This window comes from Moschus berezovskii, chromosome 5 (genome assembly GCF_049115385.1).
Source record: "Moschus berezovskii isolate FMDL1 chromosome 5, NW_MosBer_1.0, whole genome shotgun sequence".
Taxonomy (NCBI): Eukaryota; Metazoa; Chordata; class Mammalia; order Artiodactyla; family Moschidae; genus Moschus; species Moschus berezovskii.
Window position 1 is genome coordinate 125,591,713 of NC_142464.1, and position 20,460 is coordinate 125,612,172.

The 20,460-nt window shown below is 39.8% G+C and overlaps 1 protein-coding gene across 8 annotated transcripts in view; it reads left to right on the plus strand.

The window, feature by feature from the left end:
• The window catches only part of LOC129561553 (HAUS augmin-like complex subunit 3), a 100,549-nt gene that overhangs the window by 13,378 nt on the left and 66,711 nt on the right, over nucleotides 1–20,460 (plus strand). For 5 of the 8 annotated variants that reach the window (XM_088836609.1, XM_088836607.1, XM_088836608.1 and 2 more), the window contains exon 3: nucleotides 13,583–13,727. Coding sequence is in view for 7 of the 8 variants with exons in the window: in XM_088836607.1 (XP_088692733.1) it covers nucleotides 13,589–13,727 (139 nt within the window). In the remaining variant the exon portion in view is untranslated. Of the gene's footprint in view, nucleotides 1–1,718; nucleotides 7,954–13,582; nucleotides 13,728–20,460 lie in introns of those variants that run through there. The other 3 variants (XM_088836604.1, XM_088836603.1, XM_088836605.1) reach the window with 1 other exon arrangement.

Genomic DNA, 20,460 nt, shown 5'->3' on the forward strand with positions numbered 1-20,460 from the left:
CTGTGGGCTGTCTACAATAGACTCATTAGAAGCACAGAGCACAGTGGTGGTTGCCAGTGATGGAGAGTTGTCAATCAGTAGGCATCAAGTTTCACTTAGGGCGAAATGAACATGTTCCAGCAATCTGCTACACAACATTGTGCTAACAGTTAACAGTACAGCATTGTGCCCTTGAATTTGTTAAGAGGGGAGGTCTCATGTTATGTGTTCCTAACCACAAGAATTAAAAAATAAAAACTGGTGCTGGAATCCCCTGGTGTTCCAGTGGTTAGGGCTCCATGTTTCCAGTGCAGGGGGCATGGCTTTGATCCCTGGTTGGGGAACTACAGTCCTGTAAGTCTTGAAGTATGGGGTATTATGTATATGATCGAGTGCTTCTTACAAGTGTCTGGTCAATAACAGTTACATGATGCTCTGAATTATACAGTGCATATTGATTTCAGTTATATTAAAATGTGAAATAATCCATTCTAAAATCACTAAAATATGGTGATTTTACTATAATGTCATTGCGTATCATTATTTTGCTTTTTTTCCTAGCCCAGTGAGATATAAAATGTCATCCATATGAATTTTAACTTGCATTTTTATTAATGAAGTTGAATATTTTTCAGTATTTGTAGTATTATTTTAGTAACGATTAAGATCTTTAGTATTGTAGTTAAAGGTGAGATGTTTCTCATTGTTTTCCAGTTTACAGGGTTTTTCCTGAGGCCACTTACTGTAGATACTACTTGATTTTTTTTTTTTAATGTAGTTTTAGAAGTACTGCTCTTTGAAGCTGGCGTTTATGACGTGTGAAGCTAGTACTCTTGAACTTGTACATTAAAATCACCAGGGAGCCTGTTGAAATGTGGCTTCTGGCTTTGTTGCAGAGTGAGTTAGTGTGGAGTGAGGTATAGGAATCCATTCATAGCAAGCACCAGCTGATTACCATACTGTGGCTCATTCTGAGCAGTGGTTGAAGCTTGAGGTGCAGTTACAGCTACAGATTATCTGAAAACCTCTGATAATACTGGCTGAGAAATTATAGGAGTAGAAAGCGTGGTTAGAAAACCTAAGCTGCTTTTAATTGTTAAGAAGTGAGGAATTTCAGTTATTAAATGTGGGGGGTCCAGAATGTCTAGGCTTTTGAGAAGAATTACATGGTAAATCAGGATTGTTTAATGTTACATGTAATTCCATCTTCTGTAACAGATAAAAAAAGAAAACTCCAGATTAAGACAATTATTTTATATTGGTAATTGCTTCATTTCAAGGTTTTATCAGTACCTCTGATGTCTAGAGAACACAGGTTAGGCTAAAACAAGGTTTGATTACTTTGGCAGAATGTTAAGTTCCATGAAGGAAATGGTGCTTTTATTTTGGTGTTCATTTTTATAGTTGTAGACTCTAAAACAGTGCATGGTATGAGGTAGGCATTCAGAATACTTGTTGAATGTATAAATATGCAGAACAGTTTACATATCAAATACTCTTCAGGGAGCATGAGTTTGCTTTGAATCACTTAAACCTGCCTTACAGAAGTTGTTTCAGTGGATCTTACATAGACTTTTTGTTAATCCCGCTACGGATTTTTAATTGAGGTTCTTTTATTGTTGAGGTTATGGGAATAATCATATCATTTAGATTCTTCCTATGTAAATTACATTTAAGATTTATGATTGGTATTATGAATAGAGATTTTGGATTAAAAAGCATTATTATTTTCCTTTTAGGAGTTAACGGAGCAGTTTCATCAAGTTGAATCTCAGCTAAATAAACTAAATCATCTTCTTACTGATATTTTTGCTGATGTGAAGACAAAAAGAAAACTTTTGGCATCTAATAAGCTGCATCAAGTGGAAAGAGAATTATATGTATATTTTTTAAAAGATGAAGATTATCTGAAAAATATTGTGGAGAATTTAGAAAAGCAATCAAAGATTAAGACCATTGGTCTTGAAGACTGAAAATTGCCAAAAATGAAATCTTCAGTGCATGTGCTTTACATATTAGGAGAAGAATACAGATAATAAACACCATGAAAATTTTAAGTTTGAGGTCAATGAACCATTTCATTTGATGAATTTTGAGTATTATATCAATTTGGTTTATTTCTTATATGTTTGTTCAGAGTACCAGTGCTTTTTATAACTTGAGAATTTGCTTTGTGGCACTTATTCCTGGTAACCTTTTTTTTTTTTTTTAAATTATTTTTTAATAATTGCTTTATAGAATTTTGCTGTTTTCTGTCAGACCTCAACATGAATCAGCCATAGGTTTACATATATCCCCTCCCTTTTCAACCTCCCTCCCCATCCCACCGCTCTTGGTTGATGCAGAGCCCCTGTTTGAGTTTCCTGAGACGTACAGCAAATTTCCGTTGGCGATCTGTTTTACATTTGGCAGTGTGAGCTTCCATGTTACTCTCTCTACACATCTCACCCTCTCCTGCCCTCTCCTCATGTCACTAGGTCTATTCTCTATGGCTGTTTCTCCATTGCTGCCCTGCAAATAAATTTTTCAGTACCGTTTTTCTAGATTCCATATATATGCATTGCTGCTGCTGCTAAGTCGCCTCAGTCCTGTCCGACTCTGTGCGACCCCATAAACGGCAGCCCACCAGGCTCGCCCGTCCCTGGGATTCTCCAGGCAAGAACACTGGAGTGGGTTGCCATTTCCTCCTCCAGTGCATGAAAGTGAAAAGTGAAAGTGAAGTCGCTCAGTCGTGTCCGACTCTGTGACCCCATAGACGGCAGCCCACCAGCCTCTTCCATCCATGGAATTTTCCAGGCAAGAGGACTGGAGTGGGTCGCCATTGCCTTCTCCATATATGCATCAGTATATGATATTTGTCTGTCTGATATTTGTCTGTCCACTCTGTATAATAGGCTCTAGGTTCATCCACCTCAGTAGAGCTGGCTCAAATGCGTTCCTTTTTATGGCTGAATACTGTTGTGTATATGTAGTACAGCTTCTTTATCCATTCATGTGTTGATGGGCATATAAGTTGCTTCCATGTTCTAGCTGTTGTAAATAGTGCTGCAGTGAACAATGGAATACATGTGTCTTTTTCAATTTTGGTTCCCTAGGGTATATGCCTAGGAGTGGGATTGCTGGATCATATGGTGGTTTTATTTGTAGTTTTTTAAGGAATCTCCATACCGTCTTCTGTAGTGGCTGTATCAATTTCCATTCCCACCAGCACTGCAAGAGTGTTCCTTTTCTCCACACCCTTTTCAGCATTTATTGTTTGCAGACTTTTTGATGATGGCCATTCTGACTGGTGTGAGGTGATAATCTCATTGTGGTTTTCATTTGCATTTCTCTAATTATGAGCAGTATTGAGCCTCTTTTCATGTGTTTGTTAGCCATCTGTATGTCTTCTTTGTAGAAATGTGTTTTTAGGTATTTTCCCACTCTGATTGGGTTGTCTGTTTTTCTGGTATTGAGTTGTATGAGCTACTTGTATATTTTGGAAATTAATCCTTTGTCAGTTGTTTCATTGGCCATTTTCTCCCATTCTGAGGGTTATCTTTTCACCTAGTTTATAGTTTCCTTTGCTGTACAAAAGCTTTTAAGTTTAATCAGATCCCACTTGTTTACTTTTGTTTTTATTTCCACTACTCTAGGAGTTGGGTTGGATTCTGCATATGTTTTCCTCTAAGAGTTTTATAGTTTCTGGTCTTACATTTAGGTCTTTAATCCATTTTGAGTTTATCTTTCTGAATAGTGTTAGGAACTGTTCTAATTTCATTCTTTTACATGTAGCTGTCCAGTTTTTCCAGCACCATTTATTGAAGGGGCTGTCTTTGCCCCATTGTATATTCTTGCCTCCTTTGTCAAAAATAAGGTACCCATAGGTGCATGGGTTTATTTCCGGGCTTTCTATCTTGTTCCGTAGGTCTATATTTCTGTTTGTGTCCCAGTACCATACTGTCTTGATGACTATAGCTTTGTAGTATAATCTGAAGTCAGGAAGGTTGCTTCCTCCAGCTCCATTCTTCTTTTTCAAGGCTGCTTTGGCTGTTTTGGGGTCTTTTGTGTTTCCCCGTGAATTGTGAAATTTTTTGTTCTAGGTCTGTGAAAAATGCCATTGGTAATTTGATAGGGATTGCACTGAATCTGTAGATGGTGTTTGGTAGTACAGTCATTTTCACAGTATTGATTCTTCCCACCCGGGAACACAGAGCATCTCTCCATCTGTTTGTGTCTTTGATTTCTTTCATCAGTGTCTTATGCTTTTCTGTGTACAGTTCTTTTGTCTGCTCAGGTAAATTCATTCCTAGATATTTTATTCTTTTTGTTGTAACAGTGAATGAGATTGATTCCTTAATTTCTCTTTCTGAGTTTTCAGTGTTAGTATGTAGAAATGCGAGTGATTTCTGTGTAGAAATGTGAGTGATTTCTGTGTGTTGATTTTGTTTCCTGTGACTTTGCTAAATTCACTGATTCATTCAGTTCAATCACTCAGTTGTGTCCGACTCTTTGTGACCCCATGAATCACAGCATCACCTGTCCATCACCAACTCCCGGAGTTCACTCAAACTCACATCCATTGAGTTGGTGATGCCATCCAGCCATCTCATTCTCTGTCGTCCCCGTCTCCTCCTGCCCCCAACCCCTCCCAGCATCAGAGTCTTTTCCAGTGAGTCAACTTGTCGCATGAGGTAGCCAAAATATTGCAGTTTCAGCTTTAGAATCCCTTCCAATGAACACCCAGGACTGATCTCCTTTAGAATGGACTGGTTGGATCTCCTTGCAGTCCAAAGAACTCTCAAGAGTCTTCTCCAACACCACAATTCAAAAGCATCAATTCTTTGGCGATCAGCTTTCTTCACAGTCCCAACTATCACATCCATACATGACCACCATAGCCTTGACTAGACAGACCTTTGTTGGCAAAGTAATGTCTCTGCTTTTTAATATGCTATCTAGGTTGGTCATAACTGCTTCCAAGGAGTAAGCGTCTTTTCACTGATTAGGAAATTCCTGATAGTATCTTTAGGGTTTTCTGTGTACAGTATCATGTCATCTGCAAACAGAGCTTTACTTCTTTTCTGATCTGGATTCCTTTTATTTTGTTTTCTTCTCTGATTGCTGTAACTAGGCCTTACAGAACAATAGTGGTGAGAGTGGACACCCTAGTCTTCCTTCTGATCTTAGGGGGAATGCTTTCATTTTTTCACCATTGAGAATAATGTTTGCTATAGGCTTATCATATATGGCCTTTACTATGTTGAGGTAGGTTCCTTCTGTGCCCATTTTTTGAAGAGTTTTAATCATAAATGGGTGCTGAATTTTGTCAAAGGCTTTTTCTGCATCTATTGAGATTTTCATAATGGTTTTTATCTTTCAATTTGTTAATATGGTGTATCACATTGACTGATATGCACATATTGAAGAATACTTGCATCCCGGGAATAAACCCAACTTGATCATGGTGTATGAGCTTTTTAATGTGCTGTTGATTTCTGTTTGCTGAAGTTTTGTTGAGGATTTTTGTATCTATGTTCATCAGTGATATTGGCCTGTAGCTTTTAATGTGTTGTCTTTGTCTGATTTTGGGATCAGGGTGATGGTGGTCTTGTAGAAAGAGTTTGGAAGTACAGCTTCCGCTGCAATTTTTTGAAAGAGTTTTAGAAGGACAGGCATCAGCTCCTCTCTGAATGTTTGACAGAACTCTCCTGTGGGGCCGTCTGCTCCTGGACTTTTGTTTTCTGGGAGATTTTTGACCACAGCTTCAATTTCAGTGCTTGTGATTGGGTTGTTCATAATTTCTATTTCTTCCTGGTTCAGTCTTGAAAGACAGAACTTTTCTAAGAATCTGCCCATTTTGTCCATTTTATTGCCATATAGTTGTTCATAATAGTCTCTTATAATCCTTTGTATTTTTCCATTGTCTATTGTAACCTCTCCTTTTTCATTTCTAATTTTGTTGACTCGATTCTTCTCTTTTTGCCTTGACGAGTCTGGCTAAAGGTTTGTCAATTTTATCTTCTCAAAGAACCAGCTTTTAGATTTATTAATCTTTGCTACTGTTTCTTTCATGTCTTTTTCATTTATTTCTGCTCTGATCTTCATGATTTCTTTCTTTCTGCTAATTTGGGAGTTTTTGTTGTTGTTCTTTCTCTAATTGTCTTAGGTGTAAATTTAGGTTGTCTGTTTGAGGTTTTTCTTGTTTCTTGAGGGAGGATTGTATTTCTATAAACTTCCTTCTTAGAACTGCTTTTGCTGCATCCCATAGGTTTTGATTTGTCATGTTTTCATTGTCATTTCTTTCTAGAAAATTTTTGATTTCCCTTTTGATTCCTTCAGTAACCTGTTGGTTACTTAGAAATGTATTGTTTCGTCTGTATGTGTTTGTGTTTTTTACAGTTTTTTTCTTGTAACTGATGTCTGGTCTCATAGCGTTGTGGCTGGTAAAGATGCTTGATACAATTTCAATATTCTTAAATTTACTGAGGTTTGGTTTGTGACCCAAGATGTGGTCTGTCTTGGAGAATATTGCATGTGCTCTTGAGAAGAAGGTGTGTTCTTCTGCATTTGGATGGAGTGTCCTAAAGATTTCAGTGAGATCCATCTCAGCTAATATATCATTTAGGACTTGTGTTTCCATATCAACTTTCTGTTTTGATGATCTGTCCATTGATATGAGTGGGGTGTTAAAGTCTCCTACCATTATTGGATTACTGTCAATTTCTCCTTTTATGTCTTATTAGTGTTTGTCTTATGTACTGAGGTGCTCCTATTTTGGGTGCATAGATATTTACAATTGTTAGGTCTTCCTCTTGAATTGATCCTTTGATCATTATGTAGTGTCCTTACTTATCTCTTGTAATATTTTTATTTTAAGGTCTGTTTTGTCTGATATGAGGATTGCTGCTCCAGCTTTCTTTTGCTTTCCATTTGCATGGAATATATTTTTCCATCCTCTTACTTTCAGTCTGTATGTGTCTTTAGGTCTGAAGTGGGTTTCTTATAGACAGCATATATATGGGTCTTGTTTTTGTATCCATTCAGACAGTCTGTGTCTTTTGTTTGGAGCATTTAATCTGTTTACATTTACAGTAATTATTGATTTATGTGTTCCTATTGCCATTTTCTTAATTGTTTGGGGTTCAATTTTGTAGATCTTTTTCTTATATTTCTTGACTCTATAAGTCCCATTAACATTTGTTGTAAAGCTGGTTTGGTGGTACTGAATTCTCTTAAACTTTTGATTTCTCCGTCAATTTTGAATGAGATCCTTGCCAGGTACATTAATCTTGGTTGTAGAATTTTCCCTTTCAGTACTTTAAATATATCCTGCCATTCCCTTCTGGCCTGCATAGTTTGTGCTGAAAGATCAGCTGTTTTCCATTGTATGTTGCTTGTTGCTTTTTCCTTGCTGCTTTAAATATTTTTTCTGTGTGTTTAATCTTAGTTTGATTAGTATGTGTCTTGGCATGTTTCTCCTTGGTTTTATCCTGTATGGGATTCTTTGCGCCTCTTGGACTCAATTGACTATTTCCTTTTCCATGTTGGGGAAATTTTCAACTATAATCTCTTCAAAAATTTTCTCATACCATTTCTTTTTCTATTCTTCTTCTGGGATCCCTATAATTCAAATATTGGTGCGTTTGATATTGTCCCAGAGGTCTCTGAGACTATCCTCAGTTCTTTTCATTCTTTTTACTTTATTCTGCTCTTCAGAAGTTATTTCCACCATTTTATCTTCCAGCTCATTGATTGGTTCTGCTTCATATATTCTGCTGTTGACTCCTTCTAGAGTATTTTTAATCTCAGTAATTGTGTTGTTTGTATGTTTGGTCTTTAATTCTTTTAGGTCCTTGTTAATTGATTCTTGCATTTTCTCCATTCTGTTTTCAAGGTTTTTGATCATCTTTACTGTCATTATTCTGAATTCTTTTACAGGTAGTTTGCCTATTTCCTTTTCATTTATTTGGACTTAAGTGTTTCTAGTTTGTTCCTTCATTTGTGCAGTGTTTCTCTTCCTTTTCATTATTTATTTTTTAAACTTACTTTGTTTGAGGTCTCTTTTTCCCAGGATTCAAGGTTGAATTCTTTCTTCCTTTTGGTTTCTGCCTCGCCAAGGTTGGTGCAGTGGTTTGTGTAAGCTTCAGATAGGTTGAGATTTGCGCTGAGTTTTTTGTTTTTTTTTCCCTCTGATGGGAAAGGCTGAGTTAGGTGGTAATCCTGTCTGCTGATGATTGGGTTTGTATTTTTGTTTTCTCTGTTTTTTGTTTGGATGAGGCATCCTTCATGGTGCTGCTGGTGGTTGGGTGATGTTGGGTCTTGTATTCTGGTGGTTTCCTTTGTGTGAGTTCTCACTATTTGATACTCCTTAGGGTTAGTTCTCTGGTGGTCTAGGGTCTTGGAGTCAGTGCTCCCACTCCAAAGGCTCAGGGCTTGATCTCTGGTCAGGAATGAAGATTCCACAAGTGGTTTGTTATGGTATTCAGTGAGATTAAAACAAATACCCAAAAATGAGAAACCAAAGATGAACCCCAGACAAATGGCAGTTACAAAATCAGGCAAATAATAATTAAAATAATGGAATATACACATATACATACACACCTATAAGCAAAATCAAAACAGTCCCAACAAGATAAGGTACAATGGATTGACCTGGCGGACAAAGGAAACCGAAAATTAATCTACTAGTTAAGAACAAAACTAAGTAAAGCACAAACTGGAAAACAAAACTAAAGCAAGGTGCCAAGTGGGGAATAAAGCAGTGAAAACAAAACTATGTTGAGAGGAAAGGAAGAAAAGAAAGAATAGATATGCAAAGTTAGGTAGAGGTAGATAAAGAAGATTTATATACATTAATGATTAACTGCAAGGGGAAAAGAACAGTAGGAAAAGCAAAGGGATAAATGTAGAAAAAATAATTGGTTTTTAGGAAGGAAAAAACTACAGAACTGCAAAAGCCCAATGTAGAGGCAGATGTTTATAGCAGCAGTAAAAAGTTGATTAAAAAAAACGTCAAAAGCTTATTAGATTTCACAGTGCCAATCACAACTACATGGGGGGCGGGATGGGGGGAGGAAGAAAAAAATATTCAAAAGAAATTACAAAACAAGTCAAAACAAGAATAATAAGTGTTTTTCTCAAGTCACAGCTGTTAGGGTCCTTCCCTCACTGGGAGTCAAAGTCCACCTCACCTCCCTAGAATGCCCTCCAACACTGTGCTGGTCTCTGGATCTGCTGCGGGAGCAGCTCAGGTTCTACTCTGGTCCTACTTCTGTGCGTTCTTGCCTCCAGTGTCCACAGCTATCAGAACTAGTGTGTTTTCTTTTGTGGGAGCTCTCAATGTCCTTTTGTATATTCCATAGACAGTCTGCCTAGTGGACTGTGTGGATTTAATCTGCAGCTTGTAACAGCTGGTGGGAAGGTTTTGGTTCTTCCTTAGCCACACTGCCTCTGGATTTCAGTTGTGGTTTTATCTCTACCTCTCCAGGTGGGTCGTCCACTGGGGTTTGCTCCTGAGGCTGCCCTGGAGGACTTGGGTCTGCCCCATCGAGGGCCAAGTGTAGAGGTGGTGCAGCTGCTTGGGTTGCAGGGGTTCTGGCAGTGCCAGGTACCCAGCAGTTGGCAGCTGGGGCTCAGCAGCAGCAGCAGCAGGAGGGTATTACAGCCAGTATTGGCCAATGCACTCCAGTATTCTTGCCTGGAGAACTCCCCTGGCAGGCCATAGTCCACAGGGTGACAGAGTTGGACACAACTGAAGTGATCCCACGTGCTTAGATGCAAGACTTTTTTTGCCTGTGGCAGCTCTGCCCCAGTGAGGGTTGATTGTGAAGGTGGAGCCGGGGACCCTGGCAGCAGCAAGTGTGGAGGGGCACAGACTGCTTCAGCCACGGGAGCCATGGCCGTATCAGAGTTGTTTCAACCCGCTGGTCGCTGGCAATCAGAAGTCCTCTTTGGGCAGTTTTCCTCTGTAGCTCTGCCCGTTCAGGCACTTAGAGGGCTCCCTTGCCTAGGGTAAAGGCAGAGGAACCAGAGATCAAGTTGCCAACATCTGTTGGCTCATTGAAAAAGCAAGAGAATTCCAGAAAAACATCTGCTTTACTGTTTATGCCAAAGCCTTTGAATTGTGTAGATGACAGTAAACTGGAAAATTCTTTTCAGAGATGGGAATACCAGACCACCTGACCTGCCTCCTGAGAAATCTGTGTGCAGGTTAGGAAGCAACAGTTAGAACCGGACATGGAACAACAGACTGGTTCCACATTGGGAAAGGAGTACGTCAAGGCTGGATATTGTCACTCTGCTTAACTTACATGCAGAGTAATGCGTGTGAAATGCCAGTCTGGAGGAAGCACAAGCTGGAACCAAGACTGCCGGGAGAAACATCAGTAATCTCAGATGACACCACCCTTACGGCAGCAAGTGAAGAGGAACTGAAGAGCCTCTTAATGAGGGTGAAAAGGTTGGCTTAAAACTCAACATTCAGAAAACGAAGATCATGACATCTGGTCCCATCACTTCATGGCAAATAGATGGAGAAACAGTGGGAACAGTGACAGACTTTTACTTTTTTGTGCTCCAAAATCACTGCAGATGGTGACTGCTCTCATTCCTGTAACTTGTAATCCAGTCATTCGTGTTCCTCCTTCATGAGGATTCAGTGCAGCTGTGGTGCTGTTGTCCCTCTGATAGGAACTCTAACTCTGTGTAAAGCCCCAAAGGTCTGTTACTTATTTTTATTTTATATTGTACTATATTTCATTTACAGTGTTGTGTTTGTTTCAGGTGTATAGCAAAGTGATACAGTCATATATATATATATATATATATATATGAATTAACAAAAGCAGTTCCCATCTTTTGATGGGGTGCTCATGGTTTATAACATAAATGGCATTATTTTGAGAGAGGGATAACTTAGGTATGGCTTTGGGTTTTTTATCTTTTTGCAGCCTGAGGCAGTTGTAAAATAATGTAGCTTTTTACAACTGTGTATTCTATAGTATTTTTTCTTTTGGTGAAATTTTAACTGTTAATGTTTTTGGCATTGTGCTTTGTACCATTTATTAAATAAAAATTTAAAATAAAAACAACATTCAAAAAACCAAGATCATGGCATCCAGTTGCATCACTTCACGGCAAATAGATGGGGAACCAATGGAAACAGTGACTTTATTTTCTTGGGCTCCAAAATCATTGAGGATGATGACTTTAGCCATCTGAAGTCTAAAAGGCTCCTGCTCCTAGGAAGAAAAGCTATGATCAACCTAGACAGCATATTAAAAAGCAGAGACATTGCTTTGCCAACAAAGGTCCATCTAGTCAAACTATGGTTTTTCCAGTAGTCAGGTATGGATGTGAGACTTGGACCATAAAGAAAGCTGACCACCGAAGAATTGATGCTTTTGGACTGTGGTGTTGGAGCAGACTCTTGAGAGTACCCTGGACTGCAAGGAGATCCAACCAGTCCATCCTAAAGGAAATCAGTCCTGAATATTCATTGAAAGGACTGATGCTGAAGCTGAAGCTCCAATACTTTGGCCACTTGATGGGAAGAACTAACTCCTTAGAAAAGACCCTGATGGTGGGGAAGATTGAAGGCAGTAGGAGAAGGGGATGACAGAGGATGAGATGGTTGGATGGCATCAGCGACACAGTGGACATGTGTTTGATCAAGCTTAGGGAGTTGGTGATGGACAGGAAAGCCTGGTGTGCTACAGTCTATGGGATTGCAAGGAGCTGGACATGACTGAGCAACTGAACTGAACTGAGGGATTCAGCATTTCTGCTCAGCAGTGCTTTGACTTCAATGTGACTAAATATATCATGACTGACTTTCTAATGAAATTTTGAAATTCTGTGAAAATGATTGCTCAGATGATGTATAACAATTTTAATTTCTTAGGCATGTATTGATTGGGATGTAAGTGTAGTGTTTGGACGATTAGAAATTATTTTAGAAGTTGAGGCAAAATAATCTGAAGTAACCTGTTTATCAGTTATTACATCAAATGCTTCTTGATGGCCTGGTTTATATGTGGCCTATGTTACATACTAAGTAAGCTTTATGGAGGCAAGAGAAGATTTAGACACTACTTTCAAGAAGTATTACTGCTCCAAGAATGTGTTCAGTTCAGTTCAGTCGGTCAGTCGTGTCTGACTCTCTGCGACCGCATGAATCACAGCACGTCAGGCCTCCCTGTCCATCACCAACTCCCGGAGTTCACTCAAACTCATGTCCAGAGTCGGTGATGCCATCCAACCATCTCATTCTCTGTCGTCCCCTTCTCCCACCCCCAACCTTTCCTAGCATCAGAGTCTTTTCCAGTGAGTCAACTCGTCGCATGAGGTGGCCAAAGTATTGCAGTTTCAGCTTTAGCATCAGTCCTTCCAATGAACACCCAGGATTGATCTCCTTTAGAATGGACTGGTTGGATCTCCTTGCAGTCCAAGGGACTCTCAAGGGTCTTCTCCAACACCACAGTTTAAAAGCATCAATTCTTCGGCGCTCAGCTTTCTTCACAGTCCAACTCTCACATCCATACATGACCACGGGAAAAACCATAGCCTTGACTAGACGGACCTTTGTTGGCAAAGTGATGTCTCTGCTTTTTAATATACTGTCAAGGTTGGTCATAACTTTCCTTCCAAGGAGTAAGCGTCTTTTAATTTCATGGCTGCAATCAGCATCTGCAGTGATTTTGGAGCCCCAAAAATACCTGCTTGTTATCATGGAATGCCTATCTAACAACTATACATTTTAAGTGGTCCTATAGAGTTTTTCTTTAGGTGTAACCGTCAGAAAATGGGTATGTTTAGGTGACAGATGGTCCTTGACAGTTTCTATAATTCATCGAACAAGTATGTTTTGCCTGTTACTATATTTGTATGTCATTTAGCATTTTTTATTCATTAAGTATATCTTAATATGCTTGAAAAATCTGTAGCAATAAATTTCATCTAAGACTTTGCTATTCACTCCTCACAAGTGACCTTTTTTGGTTCCTCTTTTTTCCCCTCTGCCCTACCTTGGAATCAAGAATTTACTTGAAATTTTTCTTCTCTTCAGTAATGCAGAAAAATGTCACCTGCCTTTCAATTCATGGAACAGCAAATTCTGTTTAGTGCCAGATACATTAGATGTATGACCAGCTACTTGCTGATTTGGACTGCCCCTTCTAGACCTTCACCTACTGAGCCCAGGGGCCAGTATAACTGAGCAGGGCAAGTGAAAGGATGTCAGGTTATGTGTCTGTCATAATAAGTCAATTAAAAGTAATTTTTATGTTACTAGATTCGTATGTTTTAAGACGAGAACATCGGTTTGTTTCCAACCTTAGGAAGCAGGAAATATTTGAGTAGATTGCTTGCTTCAAAGTTGGTTAACTAGGAAATACTGATCCATTCCTACCATATGGTATTAGCATAATACCCAGTGGAGCCTCTGAATGTTTTGTGTTCTTCTTAACTATCCTATCTGTATTATGAGGACAGTTGATACCTATTTGTTACAGTGGTGAATATAGTAATTTTTATGAATGTCTCTACGTAAAAATTTTTACATGACTTATTTTGAGGTCTCAAAATTAATATATGGGTATTACGTTTATCTTATGTTTAGGGTTTCATGAAAATGGAAAATTACGAGGCATTTGCAGGCTCTGACCTCTGTAAGATACCACTGTCCAGTGTCGCACAGAAGATTATGTCTGCTATGCATTCAGGTGATTTAGTGGAGTCTGAGAATTGGAGAGAGAGTGAAAAGAGTGAGTAATTTTTATGAACCTTCATGTTTTTTGTTACGTTGAGTTATTCTTAAGACTAAGTTTTGAAAATCATTGACCTTAAAAATAAAAGTTATTTTACTGGCAAAGATGAGTTTGCTCGAGAATAGCAGTTTTGGACAAATGTGCTACACAAAGGCCAGAGGCAGGTCTAACAAAGGAGAGGCGCGGTATTTTATAGAGAAATAAGTGGACGTTGGGAGGGGCTGTTCTGAACCAAAGTCCACTGGAGAAAAGTGAGAGTTCAGAGTGAGGATGGTTTCTGTCTGAGTTGCTGGGGCGGGGGACCCCTTGTAGGGTTGCTAGGTACATGTTTTCCTGTGGGGACCTGCGATTGATTCTTCCTGTGACTGATTTTTAGTGGTACTGCACGAGAGCTCCCCCTTCTGGCCTCCCAACTGCATTTTAGTGCAAGTCGCTCAGTTGCCTCCAACTCTGGGACCCCATGAAACTATACAGTTCATAGGATTCTTCAGGCCAGAATACTGGAGTGGGTAGCCTTTCCTTTCTTTAGGGGATCTTCCCAACCCAGGGATCAAACCCAGGTCTCCTGCACTGCAGGCGGATTCTTTACCAGCTGAACCACAAGGAAAGCCCAAGAATACTAGACTGGGTAGCCTACCCCTTCTCCAGCGGATCTTCCCGACCCAGGAATCGAACCGGGGTCTCCTGTGTTGCAGGTGGATTCTTGATCAACTCAGCTATGAGGGAAGCTCCCATTTTAGTGAGGTTGCTCCTTATTAATTTTCAGAAAATGAAATGTAGCAGAGTGTTCTATGGAACCTGGTGTTGTGTAGGCAAGTCTCTGCCTACAGGTGAAGGGAGCCCAGCTCCCCTTGCCTACTCTCGTTCAGTGATGACTGGGCTTCTGCTCACTGAATTTTACATTTTCTTAGCCCTTATGGCTTTTAAAATGTAACACACTCTTTCTTGTTTCAGGCATTTCTGCCAGACATTCCCTTAAAATCTGGACCAGATGTTCAAGTAACCTCAAAAGAGAGGGGCTCTTTCATAGTGTCCGTCCAAGTGTTGCTGTACCTTTAGCTCTTGGGTCATTGAACCTGTATTTGCTTGTAGTTCGTGGTGGACAAATGTTCTTGACAGTATGTATATTATGCCACTGTACATATGTGTATATACTCTTAACATGGCAAAGATCGGTGGATCTATGCATATGTGTTTATGACGTGATACAAAAGTGAAAGCAGTGGCATATCCTCACAAGTGTGACTGAAATGGTTGAAATGCTAGGGGGTTTTTTGTTTCCTTTGTAATAACAAAGCAGTTTTTATTTAAAATCGTAAATATGGGCCAATAATTTGTTTTTTCTTCTATGGCGTAGGTAATAAGTGAGTGAGATAGAATTAATTTCATGGAGATGAAATAACTAAGAAATATTGACAAACAGTGCCAAAGCTGTTACAACTGTAGTTTGTTGATGAAGATACAGTAACTCTTCACATTTCCACCTGTTGATAGCCATGCGTCTGTTGCCCCTCTTACAGAAGTCACTAATGAACTGGTCAGAATTTGGGGGTGTGGACTATGTACCTAGCAACTGATAGTGTTTTAGGGGGAATGCTGGTGCTCAGGAAGTAAAGAAAGCTAACGTCAAACGTCAGAGAGGCAGCTTTCTCCCTCACTCTGTGTACCTGCTTTCCTAAATGAAAGAGCATTGTGCGCCTGACGGAACTTGTAATGCACCTTCCTTCAAAAACTGGTAAGAATAATAAAATGCCTCTGGAAGATATACTGTGAGTCTCTGTTGAGAAAAATTTATCACAGTCGGCCCATCTCATGAACTGTCTTGTCACGCTCTTAAAATACCTTGCTAAATCCTAGTTTTCATAGATTTATTGAGATGATAAGGTATTACTTCTCTGTCAAGTGTTCTTGGATTTGGAAAAAGAGTAGAATTCTTACAAAGATTTTGGGTCTGTTGCTGTGCAACACTTACTATGAACACACATTTGTTATCTCATAGTTTCTGTGGGTCGGGAGCCTGAGCTTAGCTGGGTCCTGTGCAGGGCTACTGTGCAGGTATCAGTCAGGGCTGGGGGCTCATCTGAGGCTTGAAAAGGGGAAACATTTGCTTGTAAGTTCACATGGTTGTAGCCTCTTAGACTGGGGTCTCAGTTTCTTGGTGACTGTTGGCTGGAAACCACCCTCAGTTCATTTCCACATGGTTCTCTCCTCAGGCAGCTTTACATTATGGCAGTTTACTTTTTCACAGCGTGCAGGAGAGTGACATTACGGTCTTACTAAAGGTAATCACAAACATTCTGCCACTGTTGCTGTATTCTTTCGGTTAGAAGTAAGTCCGCCTGCCCTCAGGGGGTCACACAAGGGCGTGAATACTGGAGGACGGGTTCACAGGACCGCCCTGGAGTCTGTCTGCCACAGAGCCCTGCCAGTTTCATTCTTATTTCACGTAAATCTGAAAGTTGGATTGCTAGTGGGTTATTGATGATTGATGCTGAACCTGAGTTGATTCCTGGACTCTTGCCACATGCTGAGCTGTCATGTCAGATCCTTCTCCTTTATAAGTGAAATATTGTAAATTAGCATTTCATTTCTGAATGCCCATCTCATACCAAATAAATATCGAAATTGAACTCAGAAATCAATGGAGATAAACTATTAATATTTGCTTTTAAAAAATTATATTAAGTAAAACCATACAGTGTTCTGTGTCACTTTGGGATCTAATTTTCTGATCTGCTAGACCAACTGAGGTATACACATCCAGTAAAGACTGAACTGTGTGTATCCTCTTGCAGCAGTTAGTCTTTATTTTAAAACCCTTTGTGGTTTAAAAAAAAAAAGATGCAAAAACTTGAAATGCAGCTTAATGAATTAGTGTAAAGAGAACATCATGTAACTACTACTTACTTTGCTAACGTCTCAAAATTTCCTTCTGAATTAAAATTCTCTTCCTGCTCAAAGGTAACCATTCTCGTGGTAACCATAACTTACCCACCACACCAGAGTCCATCCTTCTCTTTGGAAGCACACCATCAGATGACGTACGTGGCTCAGTGTCCTTTGCAGTCAGATGTGGCCAAGGAGCAGCTTCCTATCTGTAGGGTGTGCCGTTGCCAGGTAGGCCTGAAAACATCTGACTTGCTTCCTAGCTGGTCTCTTCCCTTTCCTCCAGTTGGAACCTGAAACGACTCCATTCCATCCTGCAAATGACAAGCGTCCTAAAGGACTAAGGACCAGCATGCTGGAGGGACCCCAGGTCCAGAGTGTCTTCATGAGACAATTACTCCACCAACTGAGCCCACTCACCTCAGAACAGGAGAGAGAAAAGCTTGTTGTTAGGCCACTGTATGGGAGGACCTTTTGTGACTGTGGCTTAGCTTCTTACTGTAACTCATATACCTTTAAACTAGATGCAAAACTGAGTTCACCTGACTTAAATTTGGCTTCCCTGGTGGCTCAGACAGTAAAGAACCTGCCTGCAATGTGGGAGTCCTTGGGTCAGTCCCTGGTTCAGGAAAATCCCCTGGGGAAGGAAATAGTAACCCATTCCAGTATCCTTGCCTGGAGAATTCCATGGACAGAGAGGAGCCTGGCAGGCTACAGATAACAAAGAATCAGACATGACTGAGAAAGACTTAAATTTACATTGTCATTTCAGTGTTCAGTAATGCCACTGAAAGTATTTGAGAAACACTGGAGGAGAAAGATTTTTCAGGGTGATTTCAAGGTTATCAGCTGGCCTGGTGCTATGGATAGTACTATGCATTTGATTAAACGTGTTTATTAGAGTACATCTCTATTTTGTCTAAGTACCTATAGAAATCAAATAACATTTTCTAATACATATTTATCCAAAATCTTTTTTAACTTAATAGAGCTTAGAGGTAAATATGTTTTTTTTCTAGTAAAATAATAGTTTCATAGACATTACAAATTAATACTTACCATGCCAAAGCCTTTGACTTTGTGGATCACAACAAACTGTGGAAAACTCTTAAAGAGATGGGAATACCAGACCACCTTACCTGCCTGCTGAGAAATCTGTATGCAGGTCAAGAAGCAACAGTTAGAACCAGGCATGGAACAACAGAGTGGTTCCAAATTGGGAAAGGAGTACATGAAGGCTGTATATTGTCACCCTGCTTATTTAACTTATATGCAGAGCACATCATGCGAAATGCCAGTCTGGATGAAGCACAAGCTGGAATCAAGACTGCTGGGAGAAATATCAGTAACCTCAGGTAAGTAGGTAACATCACCCTTATGGCAGAAAGTGAAGAAGAACTGAAGAGCCTCTTGATGGAAGTGAAAGAGGAGAGTGAAAAAGCTGGCTTAAAGCTCAACATTCAGAAAACGAAGATCATGGCATCTGGTCCCATCCCTTCATGGCAAATAGATGGGGAAACAGTGGAAACAATGACAGACTTTATTTTCTTGGTCTCCAAAATCGCTGCATGTGGTGACTGCAGCCACGAAATTAAAAGACGCTTGCTCCTTGGAAGAAAAGCTATGAGCAACCTAGACAGTGTATTAAAAAGCAGAGACATTACTTTGCCAACAAAGGTCCATCTAGTCAAAGCTGTGGTTTCCCCAGTAGTCATGTATGGATGTGAGAGTTGGACTATAAAGAAAGCTGAGCACTTAAGAATTGATTCTTTTGAACTGTGGTGTTGGAGAAGACTCTTGAGAGTCCCTTGGACTGCAAGGAGATCCAGCCAGTCGATCCTAAAGGAAATCAGTTCAAAATATTCATTGGAAAGACTGATGCTGAAGCTCCAATACTTTGGCCACCTGATGCAAAGAACTGACTCATTGGTAAGACCCTGATGGTGGGAAAGATTGAAGGAAGGCAGGAGGAGAAGGGGTCGACAGAGCTGGTTGGATGGCATCACTGACTCGATGGACATGAGTTTGAGTAGGCTTCTAGAGTCGGTGATGAACAGGGAGGCCTGGCGTGCTGCAGTCCATGGGGTCACAGAGTCAGACATGACCGAGCAACTGAACTGAACTGAACAAATTAATACAAGTTTAAGACTCCTCAAGGCAGTTATTTGTCAAAATCCAATTCATTAATGTGAAGTGTGTCTTTATTTCTACCAACTAGTGGAAATCTTTGCAATTTCAAGCACAGAGAACATAAAGCTAAATGACAAAATGGATATTTTATTCTGGTATAGAATATATGGATAAACATTTTTATTTATATTAAGTTAATATAAAATCCTTTTGTCCAGTCACTTAGTGTACCTGCCAGGTGTTGGGTTCCAGTTTCCACTGTCTGAATTCAAGCCTTCTCTCCTTCTTATTTGAAAATTTGCAGCACTTCCCTAATTGATGTTAGGTGTCAATTTATTGCCACTTTTGACCTGCCTTTGTGCGGTTGCTGGGATTAGCTCAGATCTTGTCTTTGTTCTCTGCAGAATTTGTCTTAGAAAAATAGCCCTGCAGGGCAGCCTCGCGTCGCCAGCCCTTTAAGTCTTAAGTCTTGTCACTTCCCCTCTGTTTATGCCCCATTCAGATTTTTTAATTGATTTATTTTATAGTAGGTCCTTGATGATTATCTGTTTTAAATATAGCAGTGTGTACATGTCGTTCCCAAACTCCCAGTCTATCCCTCCACCCCTTCCCTTTCCCCCACCCCTGTACCCAAGGCAGTCTACAGACTCAGTGCAATCCCTATCAGTTACCCTTTTTCATAGAACTAGATGAAAAAAGTCTTTAAAGTTTATGTGGAGACCCAAAAGACCCTGAATAGCCAAAGCAATCTTTCTTGCCAAAGCAAAGGAAAATAGCTGGAGGAATCAGGTTCCCTGACTTCAGACTATACTACAAAGCTACAGTAATCAAAACAGTATGGTGCTGGCTCAGGAACAGAAATACAGATCAAAGGAATATGATAGAAAGCCAAGAAATAAACCCACGCACCTGTGGTCAATTTATCTGTGATAAAGGAGACAATGCTATGCAATTGAAGAAGGACAGTGTCTTCAACAAATGGGAAAACTGGACAACTACAAGTTAAAAAAAAAGAAACTAGAACACTCTTTAACACCATACTCAAAAATAAGCTCAAATGGGAGTAAAGACCTAAATGTAAGCCTGGATCCTATAAAACTTAGAGGAAAACAGGCAGGACACTGACATAAATTGCAGCAATATCTTTATGAATCCATCTGCTAAAGTTATGGACATAAAAACAAAAATAAACAAATGTGACCTAATTAAAAGGAAAAGCTTTTGCACAGCAAAGGAGCCATAAACAAAGACAACTGGGACTTCCCTGGTGGTCCAGCAGTTAAGACACTGCGCTGCCTGTACAGGGGGTGCAGGTGCGATCCCTGGTTGGGTCGGGGAACTCGCATCCCTCATGTTGTAAGGCATGGCCAAAAGATGAAACGCACATAAAAAGACGTCCCACAAGATGGGAGAAAATAATTCGCAAGTGATGCTATGACAAGGGATTAGTCTGCATTCAGATTCAACTCCAGTTTCCAAAAACAGTGTTTCCCGGCTTCATCCTCTACTTAACCGTTTCTTTCACTCCTTTGTATACATCTCTTGAGTAGTGCGATGATTGCATTTACAAGGTTCTGCTCAAATGACACTTCCATTACCAGAATGCCTTACTGGAAGTAAACTGCATTGATTCATTTGCAACTCAGAGAATTTTCTGTGCTGTAGTTTTTGTTTATTTGAATAATGCTTTAACTCTTGATATATTTTGCGCTCT